Genomic DNA, 19,572 nt, shown 5'->3' with positions numbered 1-19,572 from the left:
CAAGAGAGAATACAAATCTATTTATAGTAAAGAAGAACAGAAAAATCCAAACTCATTTACAATGCAGAAATACACAAGAAAGAATACATATCTGTTTGTGAAAACAAAGAAAATACAAACGAACAACCCGTAATGCAAACGAAGAAATACATCAAGAAACTAACCCAACTGAAAGTAAAAAAAATTAAAAAATCTTACAAAACCCTAACTTAACCGTCGATACTAACCTGAGTAACCTCTATCGCTCGACGGTTAGTGGTCGTTGTCTCGTTGGTGTGGATCGATCGTCCAAGCACAAGGAAGGAAAAAAAGAAACAAGGAAGTGATGGAACGACGTTGGTGTGGATCTGACAAAAGAGACGAAGGGGACGGCCGAGCGACGAAGCGAAAGGCTGGCGCGGCCCACTACCGTCGGCAAAGGCGTTGAAGGCAGAGGTGGTGACCATCATCGATTCATCGATAGCGACGCGCGACGAACACAAAATCGATCGATTTGTGCTGGTTTGCTGCTAGAGTATCTCTCTCTCTCTCTATCAATTGGTCTTGGTCTCTAGGTGAGTGGTTGTCTCGGGGAAAGGGGGGGTGGTTGGGTGGGTCACGGACTCCTCACTGTCACAGGTCATGGGTTACTTTCGATTCAGGCGCCCGCTCGCAGGGGGGGAGGGGTGGGCAAGTTCAGTTATTTGGTTATTTTTGTATAAATAGTCGAACCAAACCAAATAACTGATTTTTAGGAAAAAAAATATAACCGAACCGATTTTTTTTTTTTAGAAAAATCGAACCGAACAGACCAAACTTGTCAGTTCGGTTCGGTTAGTTCGATTTACCCGAACTTCTGCTCACCCATACATACTGCAATTCCTTTGATGTTGCAATGAAATAATTTCTACCCATTGGTAACTTTAGAGAAATAAGTTCACATAATTAAGTTCTAACAGGCCAAAGAGTACTACTAAAGAATAGAAGCCGGACGAGAGCAATTGCTAATGCACTGAATTGAAAGCTTGTGTTCAAGCATTATATAAAATTGAGAGCAGGGAAAGAAGCAACATTCAAAGTGAACAAACTCAGAGAACGCATTAAAAGGCCTGTAGAACTATAGACCATCTTGTCCGTACTGATGCTTTAAAAAGGCAACTCTATGAAAACCTAATACATAAATAACTCAAGCAGCCAATATATATTAAAACATTCGATTCTAATACAGCATGCTTATTTCTCAACCTGAACTCCAAATTCTTTTGTAGCATACTCAATAAAATGGGTAATTTTATACCCGACCATGAAAGAACGATTATTGGTCCTAGAGCTCACCAAGGTGAAGAAGGTACCGGTGTTTTACTATAAGCAATAGCCAAATTCCAGACAAGCCAATTTCAGAGGAGAAATGATTACTAGTGCAGCAAGCATTCAATTTTGCCCCACTGCAGCCAAGATTTTATCCTTGGTCCTAGATCTAAAGAAAGAAAGCCACTTGCTTAATGTCTCACGAGACCTTAATTTCTCAACAAATATTGATTTTAGTCCAACTACTGACTGCTGTTCAATCTTCAGCTCAACTAGTATTGCCTACTTGCAGAATGATCATTAAAATAAAAACCTAATGTGACCATCCCCAGTTTCCCTTACATATTTGTGTTCGTAGAGGAAGATCTCAGTTACCATAATACTGTGTAACTGCCAATCCAGGCTAGTTGTTGGTGCTTAAAAGGCAAACTAGCAGCATCTGCAAGTGCCTAATTCGTTAAGTTTGCAGCTGGAAGAATTGTGTGATCTGACAGTATGCCATCGCTGCACGATTGAGGAAGGAAAGTGTGGAATACTCAGAAAAATTCTGTTTGATACTTATCGGGTTTAGCAAGGAGATGATTTCCTCAAGGATTTAGAGGCATGTGTGTACCACAAGAAAGCAGCTTAGCCCTAGTGGCCATCCAACCATTGAAACTAAAAAGCTTCTATACCAGCCTGTAAGGATTCCATGCTAACAACTGACGCTAGAAATCAGAGAACTTCTCTTGACGCTTAAAGAGTGGAGAGATACTTTGACATTTAGCTGGATGACTGTGGCTATATATTCCTAAAGAATTACCAGGTAACTTGACATCCACAAAGTTATAAAAGGGAGAATAAAGACAAATAAATGAATGGTGTGGCACCCTAGCCCAAGGACACTATAGAAACTAGAAGCAGTTAAATCTTTGTATTCCTCCAGTATCATCAATTTCTACCATCCACCTGAAACAGACCTCATAAATTGACTAGTGGTAACTGTCAAAACTAGAACAAGAAAACATAGGAAGGAAGAACGCACACAAGCACATATTTACTATTAGAATATCATGTAGAAATTTTAGCTGCAAGTGGTGGGAAAATTAGAAATTTCAGGCATGGCAATCATATGTCAATATATTGTGGAAGAACACAATAAAACACACACAAAAAATGAGCAAAGTATACAGAAGTATAATTTAATAACCAACGATAAACATGTTCAAGTAAAGTAAAAAACACCTGATATATATACAAATAAAACCAGGTATTACGGATATCAATGTCATGATTCGCAGCAGCAATTGATTGTTATGCAGCACATTTCATATACTAGCTTAATCGATGCTATGAACAGTGAAAAGATTTCCCAAGCTGACCTCCGTTTAAAGAAATACTCATTGGTTCAAATAAAGAATTAATGTTCAAAAGGTTTCTCCAAACTTAGCTGACTATTGTTGGTTCAAAATTACCACACACACACAAAAAAAAAAAAAGACTTTACCTAACAACTTCCATAATTGATGGTTGAAAAATAAAGAACAAATACCCACCCAAAGATCACTAATGGATGCTGAAGTGAAAGATAATATATAGATATTCTATTCCCACAAGACTACCCTTTCTTTGCAGAATCAAGCACAATTCAACAAAAATTGAGAAGCATCTAGATCTGTAGTGAAGGTTGAAAAGTCTGTTATTTATATATATAGCACTAGTGAGATAATGAGGAAATATTCATTTTCCAATTACATCAACAGCATTTATTATTTCCCATATAAGTTATCAGTGGGAAATTTGCTCCTATCCAAGCATCATTTCATGTCATTAGAAGTATCGTTTGAGAATCTAAATCAAAGGTTAAACATCATACTTTTGCTTAAAAAGTTAAATTTAGAACTTAGGCTACAATGTCATGAGATAGCAGTACACTCAAATAGACTTTTGTTTGTTCAGATCCTCCATGTTTATAATGTGCAAGGGGATGAAAGCCTCATGCTTCTGCAATCATCACCTGGAAAGCAATGTGATATATACAAAGTGACAGCCAAAATAAGAGTGCCAAAAAGTCTTACATTATAAACTCATATTACGTTTACATCCAACCAAGTAGCAGCACTGTCTTAGATCTCAATTTATAATTTGATGTTGAAAATTCCCTGTATACGAAAAGGAAATCGTTATGGAGTTTTAATGTCCCAAAATAGCAGAATTTAGATAGTGAGCTTGTCCAAATTTTCATCCAAATATAATTTACTTTCAATTTCTTTTGCTCTTCTGCTAAATGTGTCTGTAGGGATGCAGCTGACTGATACTTCCATTATGTCCTCAAAAAACATTTTGCAAAAGTAGAGGCTTTTAACAAAGTTCGGTTCCTTTCCTTAAACTGAAATCAATGCCACTTTTTGAAAAAAAAAAGCCCAGCTTTGCTATGGAACCCAACCAGACAACTACACGAGGAAAATATTTTCTGGGGCCCCAAAGTTCCAAAGTAAACTAATCAAAATCCAAGGTACTAATAAAATTAATTAATTGAGCTGGTCTTACCACCTAAAAAGTAAGCAATCGTCATACAAACACAAAATCACTCAAACCATTATCTTTATGCCCTGCGTTCCTAAAATTCAACCACTTCCAGGTCATGGGCTATTGGAATTAGTGCCTGAATTATGGCACTTCAAAATCATCGTGTTAGAAATTGTATATACAAACTATGCAAGCAACGAAGTAGAATTACACCTGAATTCATGAATTTTTTTCCTCTTTTTTCTTTTAACATCTCTACACAAAATGACTAGAGTAAGAAAGTTCTGCGGAATACCCTTTTGACCCTACTGTTAACATGAAAAAGTTAAGACATCTGATAAACTCACCCAAGTTTTTTCCTAGATTTGAATGGGAAATTCGACGGTGGTGATGGAGAAAACTCGAATGGCAAATGGGGTGGCTCAGCCTCACCCAGAAGCATCTCCACAATATCCTTCATGGCCGGCCGCTTGCTTGGTGATCTCTGCAGACACAGGAGTGCAATAGTGATGCACAGCAGTGCCTGATCACGATCCACCGACTGGATACAAGGGTCTAGCAGATCCAAAAGCTTGCCATTGCGGGCGAGTTGACGAGCCCACGAAATAAGATTTGCCCTCTCGAATTCTGAAATTGGCGAGGCTGTCACTTGCAGCGGTCTTCGCCCTGAAACCAGAACCAGTAAGAGAACGCCATAACTGTACACATCACATTTCTCAGAGAGCTGCCCACCACCACCATATTCAGGGGCAATATAACAAACAGTTCCTCTCATACTAGGAGTACTACTAACACCTCCACTCTTGGGGATTTCTCCACTGGCCCAATCTTGACTGTTTCTCCTGCCACTTCTAAACTCCCCACTGAGCCCATCCAACCACCAATCTATGCTTCCCCTACTACCCCTGCTCTTCCCCTTCTTTATCTCAGGCCTTAAGTCCGTGTCTCTCTGCCACCAGAATTCGCCACCGCCGCCACCATTACTAGTAGATTTCAGCTCCCTTTTCTTCTTCTTCTTCGATAGTTCTTCACAAAATTCCTCCTTCCACCATTCCTTCGGCTTCCGATTCCTCTTCTGCCTCTGAATTCTTTCCTCGTCCAATGAAGCCCACCATTCTAACTTCTTCCTGCGCTTCTTTTGCTCTGTTTTTACTTTCCCCTTAACTGTACTGCCGTCCTCCGCAATCCACTCGCCATTGGGTCTCTCCTTCTTTATCTCACTCCCGATCCACTCCATCACATAATCCTTAACTCTCCCCGACTCCGAGCCGCCGTCCTGCTTCCACCACCAATCTGCCCGCCTTTTCTTCCTCCCAACACCCTTCCTATTGCCAATGTCAACATTCTCAAAACAACACTCTGAGACACTGGCCTTGTCCAAAGCCTCAGACGGCGAAGCCTCCGCTGCCCCCATCTCCGGCGACAACACCTCCCCATCGGCATCCAAAATCCTAACACAACTCTCCGGCGACTGATCCACAGTGACCGCCACTTCCTCCGTTAATACACTCTCCGTCTCCTCAAGTATAGATCCATTTTCGTCCGCATTTCCTCTTTTCGCTCCCTCTTCACAGTGTTCTAGATGCGTGTCGACAATTTCATCTTCCGTGACCACTCGAGCTAGGCCAAAGTCCGCAATCTTCGCGTTGAAATGCGCATCCAATAGAACATTTGAGGGCTTGATATCGCCGTGAACTATCGGCGGAGTACACGAACAGTGAAGGTACTGAATGGCTCTCGCAATGTTCGTGGCGATTGCAAATCTCTTCTTCCAATCCATCAGCTCCGGACACTTGCGATCCAACAAAGCGTCTTGGAGACTGCCGTTTTGCATATACTCGTAGACGAGCAACAGCCTCCTCCCCCGCCGGCTACGCTTATCAGAGGAGAAGCCAAGAATAGATACCACGTCGTCTCGGCATTCGATCTTCGAAGCGAGAGACAGTTCATTGTGGTACTCCCGCTCTCCCTGCAGAGAACCAGCAGCGTCCATGAGCTTGACGGCGATGTCTTGCCCGGACGGAAGCGTTCCCTTGTAAACCGAGCCGAATCCGCCCTGTCCGATGCGGTTGGCCGCGGAGAACGACGCCGTGGCTCGGCGGAGCAGCGCGTACGAGAACCGGTGCGGCGGCTTCAGATCCGCGGGAGCCGTGCGTTTCTTGGAGAGCTTACGATAGATAGCAACGAGGAAAATGAGGCAGGCAAGGGTGAGAGTTCCAGCTACGATGGGGGAGATAAGGTTCACGTGAGCGCGGTGGTGGTGGTGAGGGCGGTGGAGCGGAGGCTCCGGCGGCGGCGCAATCGCCGAGGGAATATCGGAAAACGGAAGTGCACGTGACGGCATTGCTGCTGCAAGAGATGAAGAAGCGAGGGTTGAAAATGTATTAGAAATTCATTTCATTTGCTGTTGCGCAGTGCGGAGAGAATATGAAGATTGGAAGGAAAGAGACTCGTGAGAGGGGGAGAGGGTCTCACTCTCTCTCCTCCCTCTCCTCACCCTCCGCTAAACAAAGGACCAAGAAGCCGTTTTCTATTGGGGGAGTAACACTAAACTGACAGCGCTGTCATCGCAGTGACGCATGCTGGCAGTGATCTGAGACCGCGTAAAATTACGTTTGGCTCCCTCGACACTAATAAGCCACACCCACCCGTCCGTCTATCAAGCTATACTGACGTGACGGCCTCCTCTGTTCACGTGTTAACGGCGACCGTAAAAGGACAATGTTACCCCTTCTGTTTCGTATTATCTAGTTTGATTGGCCAATGGCCAGCCATCATCCAATCTTTAACACCCCAACCACACATTATCAGGGTGTTTGGCTTACCAGTTTGAGCACTTATAAGCTATTTTAACTTCATAAGTTATCTTAATAACATTTAAGATAAGTTAACCTCTTGCTTTTTCAAATAAATTTGTAGGAGTTTTTTGTGTTAATCAAGTAAATAATAGATTTATCTTCACATAATTTCTTAATTTTCAATCTAGCCATCTCTTTTATCTCACTACTTCTCTATCATCACTTTCTTCTAACTCTTCATCGTCGTAGTTGTCATTTATCACGCACAACTTTTTCATTGTCCATTGCTTCTTTCTCTATCGATCACCTTTTTATATATATATATATGTATGTATGTAATATAAATATGTTATATTAATATATTTTTAATAATTTTATATAATTTATAAACATGTAATTGTAACAATTTTAGTAATTAGATATCAATTATAATTTATTTATATTAAAAATTAATATTTTTATGAATTTTATTTATATTATTTAATAACATGTCTATTTTTTATTTTTTTGACACATTTTGATATTTTATCAATTTTTTCAAATCAAATACATAATTATTTAATAACAGCTTAAGATACATTTATTTAAATATATTATCAAATTAAATACTGACAACTTAAAAGCAAAAAAGTTTATAAGTGCTTAAAAAAAAGGATAAGCCCAAGAGCCTCTTTACTAATGAATTTTTGTGCTTAAAGTTAAAGCATACAGTTATGTTGGAATTTTTGTGTTTTAAATACATAATTATCTCTTTTTAAACTTAAAGGGTGTTTTAAAAAAAATTAAGATAGTATTTATTAATCAAGATATAGATAAAAAATAAAATATAAAAAATATTTAGGATAAAAAACTTTTCAGCTTATTTTGAAATTTTTAAATAAATTTATTTCTTTCACATAGATAAGTTATCGTGAATTTTATGAATAAATTATTTTAATATAATATTATATTATTTATTTTAACAAACGCAATATAAATCTAATAAATATATATACTTTTATTTTTAGATTGGGCTCTAACGTTGACATTGTGATTTTTAGGAGTATTAGATTCATTGTATATAATAATAATAATAATAATATATTTTATAAAGAATTTGTAATTAATATTTTTAAATATACATATATAATAACCTGCCTTCTGCCACAAACAGAGTTAGTGGTGAGTGGTCAGTTCCCAACAAACGTACATCTGTAGATTCAGTTGGGAATTTTGCGGACGGAGAGAGTCCTACAATGTCAGAGCTCGCCCTTAATATCAAATGGATTATTTCGTCTTTTCACCAATTGCGTGATCATTTATAATTCATAATAATAATAAAATTATTCATGATTATAAATAAATAATAAATTTATTTATTAATATAAATTATTGTTGATTTTGAATAAATGTATTATTTTTTTAGTCTTTTTCTTATTCGGAAAACTTTTTTAATAATTTCACCCATTTCTTGACCTGAGTTAGTCCACTGTCTACGGGCTTGGAATCATTTGATTCATTTCGATGGTTACACGGGAACGGTGCTTGTGTCACGTGACGTTGAGATGACGTCATCGCGACAGAAGGGCCTGCTGGGGTCCGAATGTCTGACCCGGATCAGAAAAGAGTTGACTTACTCGGGTTACTATTCCACGAGCCACTTTTCATACCTTCCCATGTGAACACAACTTTACCCTAAGCCAAAAAATAAAAAAAATAAAAACAAAGAAAGAAAATTATGATATAATACGCAAAGCTGTTTGTATAAATAAAGTATAAAAATGAACAGGATGGTTTATGTGAATGGGTGACTCTATAAAGGGATAGATGAGAATTTTTAAGGAGATTCTCTTATATTTAAATTAGTATTTCAAAAATGCGAAATACTCAAATATAAAAAGAAAATATAAGTGTGAAAGAATATATATAGAGTAGAAAAAAGATGTCATATTTATAATGATGAAAGAGACTACCAAATGTTAGACAATCTGATTTTCTCGTCGAGTAATTTAGAGGTAATTCTAATCGAGTCTTGTAAAGGTAAGGATACAAATGTGGGTGTTGGTGTGCGCTTGTGGCTCTATCAAGTGACCCTCATTCTAGGTTATTGAGGCACTAGAGTGCATGGGTGTTGGCACAAGGGTGCGACTGCGACCATGCTCATAAGGCTTCCAACCTTGTGGTTGAGCCATCCTCAAGTGACCCCTCATATAAGGGCAACTCGAGGTGGTCTCTCGGGTTGTCATGTGGTGTTATCTCCTCTTTTCAATTTTTTTACTTAATTTTGTTAATTCACTCTGATTATTTATTTTGCTGGGTGTAACAAAACAAAATGTATAATTTGGTATGAAATTACTACACAAAACGAAAGCAAAATGTGTTATATTTTTGTAAAATTTTAAGTTTTATGGCATTTTAGGAATTTTATAATATTCATGAGTATCAATATTTCATACAATATAGATAACGTGACATGCGCACAAAATATGTGCTATATGTAACTTTACTACGCAAAATATTTCATGTGCAAAATATATTTTTCACAATTTATATCTTATATTTTCACACCTTAGTACCATCTTTTGCTCTTGTGTTCTTTAGAATCTCCAGAAGTCAAAACCAAATAAAAATTAGAGGTTGGACCGTTTGGGCATGAGGTTAGCTATTATGTCAGCTCCGTTTGAAAATTTAAAAATATTTAAAAAAATTATTTTAATGACATTTCTTAAAATAAATAAAATAAAATTAAATCAAAAAAATTTATCTATAATATTTAAAATAACTTATTCAAAATGAGTGAAAGATAAATTTATCTGAAAAATAAAAAATAAAAAATCACGTGATTTCTTTTAAATAAATTTAACAAACATAATGAAAATCACTTTTACCTGAAATACTTTATATATTTCATATTTTTTGATATATATATTAATTAAGAAACTCTATCTTAATTAAAAAAAACATAGCAACTCATAAAAATTCATATAAAATTTTACACTAATTAAACTTTACATAATAACCAACGATTAATATGATCGTAGAAATAGGTAGGCAAGACTCAATTGGATTGAAGTTGTCGTTTTACTGTAATTTCATTTTTCATTTTAAAAATAAAATTGCAATTGAATAAGCTCTAATTATTATAATTATTTTTAATATGATACATAAATGAATTGTTTATAAGATGAAAAGTCCAACTTTTGGGCACACTAAAGAACTTAAAAGGTGTGTTTGATTGGGATGAAAAATATAAAAAAATATATATATTTTTTAGTTAAATTACAATTTTTCATATTTTATTGTTAATTTTTTAAATGAAATTTGTTTTTCACCCAATTAAAAAAGTGCTAGATTTTTTTATTAAATTAAAAAAAATTAATTCTTAAAGAGGATTAGTTTTGATTTTTTAATATTATTTTTCAGCTTGTGTTATCAAACACGTCCTAGAGTACATTGGAATATGGACATTGACTTTTGTGTCCCCTCGAGATGCAGGACCCAACCGAAAAAGTCAAGTGTGCCTGTGTGTGCTTTAGGGCGCTTTTACAGATTCACGAGGATTCGAGAAAGGAGAAAGTAGTAAGTGGGAAGAAATGCGAAGCCCCAGAAGGTGGAGCCGACTAGCCGAGCGGCCCGAGCCCTTAACCCAAGCTGCCGCTATCAAAACCCACCTCTGTCGCCTGTTGGAGATCCACTCCCGCCACCCTCTGCCTGCCCTTGTTTAGGGATACTCTAATTTGAATCAAATAAAAACCCTGCCTTATTATATAATATAAATAATATATTATATTATGTAATATATTTTTCGTGATATATATCAGATGTTTATATTATATAATATATCTTTTTTGCATCACATGTGAAAAAAAAAATCATTATATTATAAAAAGTACAGTGTCCTCCGATACCATTGAATGTTCATAATTTTTATCTTTTTACATAAACAAAAAATCTTTTATTTGGATCAACATTCTATTCTATTCTTGTGGAGTATATTGCCTACCTATAAGTGTAATATTTCTTATGGAACACTTTTTGTACTTTCTATAATTTCGATAATAAAAAAATGGAAAATATTTTAAAAGCGTCCAGATGTGGAAAATGACTTACCTATAAATTTTGGTAAATATAAATAATTTAATTTTGAGACCAAAGCTAAAGGCTAAAAGCCTAAACCTTATTACTCGGATAAGAAATCTCATCATGGCGCTTGCCCATGGGCCTTTACATTTGGGCCTTTCTAATTTCCTTAATATAATTAAAACTTTTTTTTATAACTGTAAGATAGCTGCCGTCTAGTCAACCTGGGCCTCAAACCATGAGGCCCATCGTTGGGCCCGCATCCAGCCCAAATCTTACCTACAACACACACACAGCCCGCTGACACAATTTTACACCCTCAAGCAAAAATTAAATAACGCCTTACGAGAAAATGTTCAAAATAACTAATCATGCATTCATATCATAAAAACTTAATAATTGATTGCCTTACACAATATAAAAAATTAAAACAAAGCAATCAGAACTATTATAAATTAATAATATATAATAATTAAATTATAATACCATGAAAATACACAATAATCTGCATAATGAAATGGGAGTTTTAAGGCTAAAAATTGATATTAAATATGAAGTACAAAAAATTTATATCCTTGAAAGAGTCATCCTCTCTCCAGTAACCAAACAATCAACAGAACCGAGTCAAATTCTAGTCAGTCTCGTAAGTCGTATCCCTACCGCTCACTTTGCCACCACATCGTGAAGAAATTACGACGCCTGCCATAGGATTCCCAGTAACACGGCACTGGTCAACCAGCGGATGTTAGCACTAACCTTCATCCCCCCACCGGTCGGCTGGTTGCCGATCACCGTGACTGGCGGCGCCTGGGCTTCCGGAGGCGATGGCGGCGGGGCGTAGGGAGGCGGCGGTGGCTGATTGAGGCTCGGAGGGAGGCCGAGGCCGCGGTTCACGAAGATCTCAAAGGCCATCCCGTGCTCGCACTGGAAGCCGTCGTTGGCGTCGGAGAAGTAGTAGTTCTTGCCCTTGATCGTTAGTGGGACGGCGATCGTCGCTGGCTGGCCAAAATTTTCGCTGCCTCCGCCGTACTGGACGGCGTCGTCGTCGGATGTGTCGTCAATGGTGCAGCTAGAGTAGGTCGTCTCGTTGTAGGTCTGGATCACCGTTTGGTTCGTATTCGTGTTGAATACTACACGTCGAGAAAAGAAAACAAATAATTTCAGGTGAAAAGTAAGACGAATCACGTGGCATTGTGTGTGTGGTTGGCGAGAAAGTGGCGGAAACGAAGATGATTTAAATGTTCGTCCAATTGAATTAGGTTTTCAGCGAAAAAGCGATCTTCAATTTTCTTAGCAGCCAAACAGGTGCTTATTTGAATTGATAGTGAGTTACCAGTCATGAATATATCCTATTGGCTCGAAAATACTGTAGAACATTGAACTAGAATTAGAAACTTCGTTTGGATGGTGAGAAAATTAAGGCAGGCAACAGAATGGGAGATTTTGATAGTCATCGAGAAAGCAAATTAGTTCCAGGAGGTCAACGGGGCACAAAATGCAGTTACTAAGATTAATAGCCAGAGAATTTCTCAAATCAAATAGCCAGAGAACTTAAGATTAATTCATTTATCCGACAGATTTGCAGATTCAAGTTGAAACGAAGACAATCGCAAGTTCAAATCAGCAAAGCGGATTGAAAAGAACCAAACTCAAAATCAACAAGCACAAAAATGTTTAGAGCTGGAATCTCACATTTTCACCATTTTCTGAGAAAATAGACAACAGATCAAGAAAAGAGCAGCATCCAGCTGAATGCTTACTTAGATAGTCACCGAGGTTGAAGGTCTGAGAGGCGGCCCAGGCGGAGTAATTGGCGGCGGCGGTTTTGGTAGTGGCGTTGAAGAGCCAGCCAGCGGCGCCGCCCACCGTGTGGTTGGAGTATTGAGTGGTGTTCGCTGCGACAGCGGCGATCAGACAAGCCGCGACCGTCAGATACGTCATGTTCGCCGTTGCCATATCTCGTTAGCCAGGGATGACCGTCCAATCTAAGATCCGAGGGGCATATGCTGGGAGTGGTAGTAGATTGGTGTCGCAATGCTAGAAAAACTTTATCATTTGTCCTGGAGGAATGGTGCATAGCAGGTAGTACCGGGAGATGCGGTCTGAGGTCGGCCCAAATTTCACGGGCCAACCGAGGGTTTGAAATCGAATTAAATTAGAGTTTGTGAATACAAGAGTTCCATTTGTAACATTTTTTAATTTTTTTAAAAATATCAGGATACCGTCTGGTCTAATTATTACTTTACTCTTAAAATTTAATTACATATTCTTATTATTTACATATGAGACCGTGCTAGGCATACATGTAATTATTAAAATCATGTCATTAAACTTGAGATTTTAAATCTTTATTCAGCCTATTCTGATTCAGAGATCTCTATCTTAAAAAATATAAATATTTGTTTTAATTAAGTAATAATAAAAAAAGGAAATAGATTTTTATGTATATTTTTTTCACTGTACCAACTCAAATCGAGGCTAATCGAATCTAGGTCTATCTTGGCCCATGGCCCAACCTAGCTCCATCACAACCCTATCTTGGCCCGACCCTAACCCGATTATGTCCCTACTCCAACTTACAACAACATCATTGCAATCGCATGTTAGGTATTCTTGCGTCTGTATAAGATCACATTCTCATTAATGATATATCGCATCTACATTAATGACAAATTTCATCCACATTAATGAAGATTTTGTCGACACCATACCACCATTAGGGAATCCCGTCGATACCGGATATCTAGTCCCATCACCCTACAAATACACGACGCATACATACAGAAACACCTCTTATTCCTCTATATGAATCAGCTCTCTCCAACAGCTCAAGTATGTTCTTTTGACCCTACCAAAACCTTGTCAATTTACCTTTTTACTTACTTGAGCATCAGAGTGTTTGTAGGTACCAACCACCTCCCAGTGTCAATTCCTTGTTATTGTAAACTCATGTCCGACCACCTCATTTTAGCTCAAAAAGAACAATTTTTAATCAAGATAGTTGTTAGCAAATGTGACGTATGCAACTTACTATTTGCCTTTGATAATTTAATAGTACTATCATTTTTGGCTAATTGACAAAGGAATAGTTGTCACCTACATAAAATTTGTAGCCTTGATTGGTCTTGTCCCTCGGGTTACAAAATTCTCTTATTTTTATGCATGGCCTTTAAAGATTTTAATTTGTTTTTAGCTTTACTTTTTAAGGGATCAAATGTTTTGAATAATATACAAGTGGGTGACAATGTGAGATTTTTTATTTTAACAACCACCTCTAGGTTTGGTCTAATTAAATTAATTTATTTCCTACATTTTAAAAATTATAGTAACTTTTTTTGAGTTTAAAAATAATATAGAAGGACTAAAATACCATATTTTCTCTCTCATCTTCCTTAATTTTAAGGAAACTAAAAAGTGTAAAGAAAAAAAAAAACTAGTGACAGGCCACCCATTAGCTGTCATCATAACCTCAACAATTACTAAAGTTCAAAAGTATAACATCTTGTTGTCTTTATTATTTTTAGTTTATTTTTAATTTTTTAAAATTATAAAAATATATTTATTTTTATTTTTTTTACATAAAGAAAAATTTTGAAAAAAAAAACTCAAACGTTATTTTGGTTGTTTTCATTATAAATACACTTAAAATTTTCAAAATAGAAAAAATCCTACAAATAAAAAAATATATTTTCAACTATCTCAAAATAGACATTTAAAAAATAAAATTAAAAATAAATTTAAAACTCAAAATTAAAAACTAAAGCATGAAGATAATAGCCCATGACCCTTTCAACTTGGGAGATTCCATAGAAAAACCTCAATTATTTTTGGAACATGACTTTGTGAATTGAATAGTGTAACATAATGTCACCAACAAAATATAATAAAATAACAACAAAAACTAATGTTCACACAAGTCAAGATATAATTTGTTTTAAATCGTGGCATTGTTGTCTTGGTTGTTAACATCAATCTTCATTATAAAGTAATTGATATGGATTAGTTGGGCAACAAACATGCCTTTGTCCCAATTAAATCATTTTTCCTTAGACTATATATTTTGTTGAGTCTATGATAAGAGTTAAATTGCAATGATATCATTTTTTAGTGTAATAAAAATGATGTCGGATTTGGACACTTCGCCATGGTTATCAAAATCTAAGAATTATCGGGTAGAGTGTGACTTTGAGAATTTAGGATCAATTGACTCAGTGGTAGTCGTTGAGATTGGACAAACTTAAGCACGATCCAAATAACAAAATAATTAAACAAAAATGATTTTGGAAGAAAATGGTGTTGGCATTAACAAAGAGTATTCCATATCAATCCAATCACGAAACCAAAAAGGAACAAAGCCCACAAGCTAAAAATAAAAGCTAAAAAGTCAAATAAGATCTGTAGCCCAAAAGCTTTTGGGAGACCCTGCTAGCCAATGGGTAATTTGGAAAGTCTCAACAGACTCTAATGAAAAGGGTTTTGGGGGGGACTTTTAAGTCTCTTTAAAAAGTCTCTTGTGGGATATTTTCATAACCAAAAATACAAATAAGACAATTAAAATATTACTGGGGATGAATTGAATTTTTTTATTATCTTTATAAATAATGAAAATATTTTAAAGATTATGATGCAATATTAAAGTTATCAAAATAAAACACTTTTCATAAAACTACGAACAAATGTAGCGGTAGATAAACTAAATAATAATACTTAAACAACACACATGATTTCTTATATAAGATAAATTAAGAAAGTATCTTTTTGACATTTGATTTATATATGATGAAATTGATATGAGAATGTATGTATATTAGAAATATGTCTAGAAATCATATTTGTATGCAACAAAACTAATGTTTGAAAATCTTTTTACATAACGAATGAAAAATGGAACAAAACATAATACTAATAGAAATTTCGTGAAATAGCGTATAAGAGATTGAAAGAGATGTTTTATAAAAATTGAATGTGAAATATATTTTATACATATCATTTTTTATGTAAAGATAAAAAAGTATATTTAAAATGAGTATATTACAAAATAATATTGAAATTGTAAATGAGTATGATATTTAAGATAATTCTAATCATAAAAATGTTTTAAGTGACAGTTTGAAAAACAATGTGATATGTTGAATTTATGTATGAAAGATATATGCATAATAGATAAAGAAAAATGTTGTTGTAAATAATATAGCAAAAAATCATCATGGACACAATAGTTTTTAAGTAGTTCAGCCAACTGGTTTTGTCCACTCCCTTAGTTTCTCTTTAAAGATTTTGAAAACATTAATTGAGAATAGTAATTTTAAAATATTTAATTATAACATCCACTTTTAATGAGTTAAGTATGAACTTCCGCTTTTACAGGTTAAGCAATAACCCCTATTTTTACAGACAAAATATGAATCTCCCACTTTTCAAAGTTTGAGCAACAACCTCTACTTTTTACATGTTAAGCAGTAACATTTACTTTTTACGAGTTAAATAAAAACCTTTACATGAGGTTTTTTTATAAGAGACTCGTCCACAATTAGTACATTACTTTTTAAATGTGCAAGCATAACCCTTTTTGAGTTTACGCAAAACATGTGTAAGGATATCTCAAGAGAAAAATATAAGATGTATGATAATATCACTTTTCTCTTTGACAACAAAGATTTTGAAATAATTAATAAATAAAGTACTAAACTCTCTTATACAACCTGATTTAGAAAAATATATAATTAATCTCACCAAATAGTAACTTGGAAGTGAAAAATATTAAGTATGACGAACGCTTTCTTCAAGCATTAGCCCAAAATAAGATAACTAACTGAGTTTGGAACAACATCGACATCTTTCGTTAATCACTAAACGACAACTTCATATCTTGTTACTTTTGGCCTTTTATAAAAGTTCGAGACTCCAGAAGAATGGTATGAAAATCTACACACGTTGGTAACTTATTTGATTGTACCATTAATTGTCAAATTCGTTAGAACCATATGCAATATATATAAATAAATATATTATAACATTATTTTATAAGAAAATACAGTTAAATGCATTGAACTAAGTAAACAAAAACTCTAACGGTCAAAACTGGTCCATTTTTGCTTATATGAGTAACGACTATAAAATTTGAAATCAGATACCAGTTACTAGATTAACTTATAGACTCATTTGAGTAATGAAATGCACACTCGATTGGATAAGTCCTACGATCGATTATATGGAAGCCTTGCAAAAATCTTGCTCAAGTATGACAAAGTCATTATTCTACTAACTCAGATAATGCATAGGCTGTATAACAAGCACTTGATTATTGGGCTAAGCTTAGTCGACTAACACAATAATATACTTGAATTTAGATAGATAATACTCGATTAAAATAAACACAAGTACTTAGTAATATTTTACTCAATTAACTCATATATATAATCAGTTGTAAAAGTATATTAATCGATTGAGAGAAAAACATACTCGACTAAGAAGATACTTTAAGTTTTGATATTAGAAAAATACTCAATTAAAAACATTCCTTACTCTACTGATTTTGGAAATACAGATAGCTTGTAAAATTTACTCGAGAATGAAATATTAATAGTCGATTGCAATAATGTTTTGCTAAAACATATGATCAACTGATTTAAAAAATACATAGAGTAATACTCTACTTAAAAAATATGCTTAGATTTTAGTTTTTATAAAGATACTTGATTATACAAATACCATACTCGATCGAGCTTAAGAAAAGCATAGTTTTTTTTTTGCAAAATATGCTTAGTAGATTTTTATGAAACACATGATTGAATGTATTGAAAATTATACTGAACAATACATGATTAACAAAACTATTTTTTATCAAAGGCAGCGAATAAGTTTTAAAATAATACTTGAATATTTTATTTTTAAAAGTTTTAAAAATACATATACTTAGTTTAACAAAATAGCTGTTATACTTAGCAGAACTTTCAAAATATTTTCTCAGACATTTTACATCAAACTCAATTATTACAAAACTATGTTTTTATATTTTGAAAAATATAAGAATATACAAGTTTGAAGTTTTTCAATTTAAATAAATATATTTTTATAATCTTCATACTTCTTTATCAACTAAAACCAATATTTAACTATTTTGAAAGACATATATAACTATATAAGTATGATGTTTTTCAATATATATATGTAAAATGACTTTATAAAATGTTTTGAAAATCATATATGAACTAATTTTACTGAAAGTATATTTTTTAAAGATTAATTTATTTATAAACCAAGATACAAATTTCTCAACAATTTTAAAAATTCCACTAGAAATCTCAGAAGAGATCAAACTTATTCATGAGTCTAAATCTTAGTTGATTGTGAAATATTAATGGTGCACATCACAAACCCCAAAATTCTTATATAAATATGTGAGCCATGGTAAAAAAAGAATGCCTATAATATTGAAACAAGAACTTTGCAAATATTTGAGAGTTGTGCTGAGAATGTCTGACGTTCTCTTATCATTTTATTTTTTACAAAGTTTTAATGGTTTAAAAATGAATTTATCGATATATAAATTAATTATTATATTAAGACGACAACAACATCAAACAAAAAATATATAAATAAAATAAACAATAAGAAACACACATGAAATCCACCAAATTGTTTAACTTTTAGCCTTTCTTTGTACTAGTTCTCTTTAGAGAACTTGGTACCTATGCCATGGATATAGAAATTTAGCTATGTATATACTTATTGATTAGTATTAGTACGAGGGACTTTTGGTTTAATGGTTACCAAGGGTGGAGCGTTACAAATGTTGTCACGGAAGCTACAAAATATACATGTATAAATATAAATATATGTTTTTTATGTATATTAGAACATGTTCAATTAAAATATTATATTTAAATAAAAATAAAATAAAAAATAGATTAACCTCTTTATTTTTACAAAATTATTATATCATTTTTTCTCTAGCACAAGATATTACGAGGATTATATTTACAAAAATTATAAATAAATTCTATATGTGATGCGTGTAAAAAACTATAGTGTATTTGAAAAGTTTTGAAAGGTATTGAGGTATATGAAAAATCAAATCAAATGATAAAAGAGGGTAAATGAAAAATTTTAAAATTTAAGGAGATAAATGAAAAATCTGAAAATTAGGAGCAATGCGAGGCTCTGTTTCTGAATTGGCTTGCGAAAGGATTTTTGGAATTTTAGAAATTAATGAAGTTTGACAAATTAAATTTTAGCATATTTAATGGATTTTAGAATATCATTTTTGTTTCATACAATAAACTTTCGGTTTTATGATCTAATTGGATTTTTAAAATTTTGCAAAATATTTAAACAAAAAGAAATCCAAAAGTCCATTAATATAATTCAATTCATTTAATTAAGTATTGAATATGTATAAAGTAATAAACGCATACTTTTAATCACATAAATGACAAGGAAAATTATATAATTATAAATAGGTCTATATTTCTTAGAGAAAAACGTTAAAGCATATATTTTAGAGATAAATAAGAAAAGATATGAACAATTATGTAAGATTAAAATAAGTGTTTGTTTATATAATAGATTAAGGTAACGTTAACCAAAATATAGATCGAAAAATGTGAGTTATGAAAAGCATCCAAAATAAAATATTTTTTATTATATTTATTAAATTTTTTAGAAAGAAGTCACATGAATTTTTATTTTAAAATTTTAAAATAAATTTATTTCTTTTTATCTATCGGATAACTTATTTTGAACTTTACAAATAAATTATCTTAATAGAGTATTATCTTATTTATTTTAACAAACACTACCTAAACATATAATATGGTAAAATATTAAAAAAGTACTCCATTTTTTTACCTATTCTTAATTATTTAATATGATAAGTTACGTTTAATGATATTGTGAAAAAAATTTATTCGTGTGAGTT

At 33.7% G+C, this 19,572-nt stretch overlaps 2 protein-coding genes across 2 annotated transcripts; both read right to left on the bottom strand.

Moving 5' to 3' along the window:
• Nucleotides 1-2,855: 2,855 nt before the first annotated feature.
• On the bottom strand, nt 2,856-6,302 carry LOC127801075 (receptor-like serine/threonine-protein kinase At2g45590). Its single transcript, XM_052335915.1, has 2 exons — nt 4,143-6,302; nt 2,856-3,428 (listed from the first exon to the last, which is right to left on the bottom strand). Exons 1-2 carry the CDS (start codon nt 6,137-6,139, stop codon nt 3,365-3,367), a joined length of 2,061 nt encoding a protein of 686 aa, XP_052191875.1. The 5' UTR covers nt 6,140-6,302; the 3' UTR covers nt 2,856-3,364.
• A 4,798-nt stretch (nt 6,303-11,100) lies between these two features.
• On the bottom strand, nt 11,101-12,792 carry LOC127801206 (cucumber peeling cupredoxin-like). Its single transcript, XM_052336114.1, has 2 exons — nt 12,413-12,792; nt 11,101-11,782 (listed from the first exon to the last, which is right to left on the bottom strand). The coding sequence occupies exons 1-2, from the start codon at nt 12,606-12,608 to the stop codon at nt 11,343-11,345; spliced, it is 636 nt and encodes a 211-aa protein (XP_052192074.1). The 5' UTR covers nt 12,609-12,792; the 3' UTR covers nt 11,101-11,342.
• Between the last annotated feature and the right edge of the window lie 6,780 nt (nt 12,793-19,572).

Source organism: Diospyros lotus, chromosome 5 (assembly GCF_014633365.1).
Source record: "Diospyros lotus cultivar Yz01 chromosome 5, ASM1463336v1, whole genome shotgun sequence".
Taxonomy (NCBI): domain Eukaryota; kingdom Viridiplantae; phylum Streptophyta; class Magnoliopsida; order Ericales; family Ebenaceae; genus Diospyros; species Diospyros lotus.
Note: the sequence above shows the minus strand (reverse complement) of the source record. Positions and strands in the feature narration are given on the sequence as shown.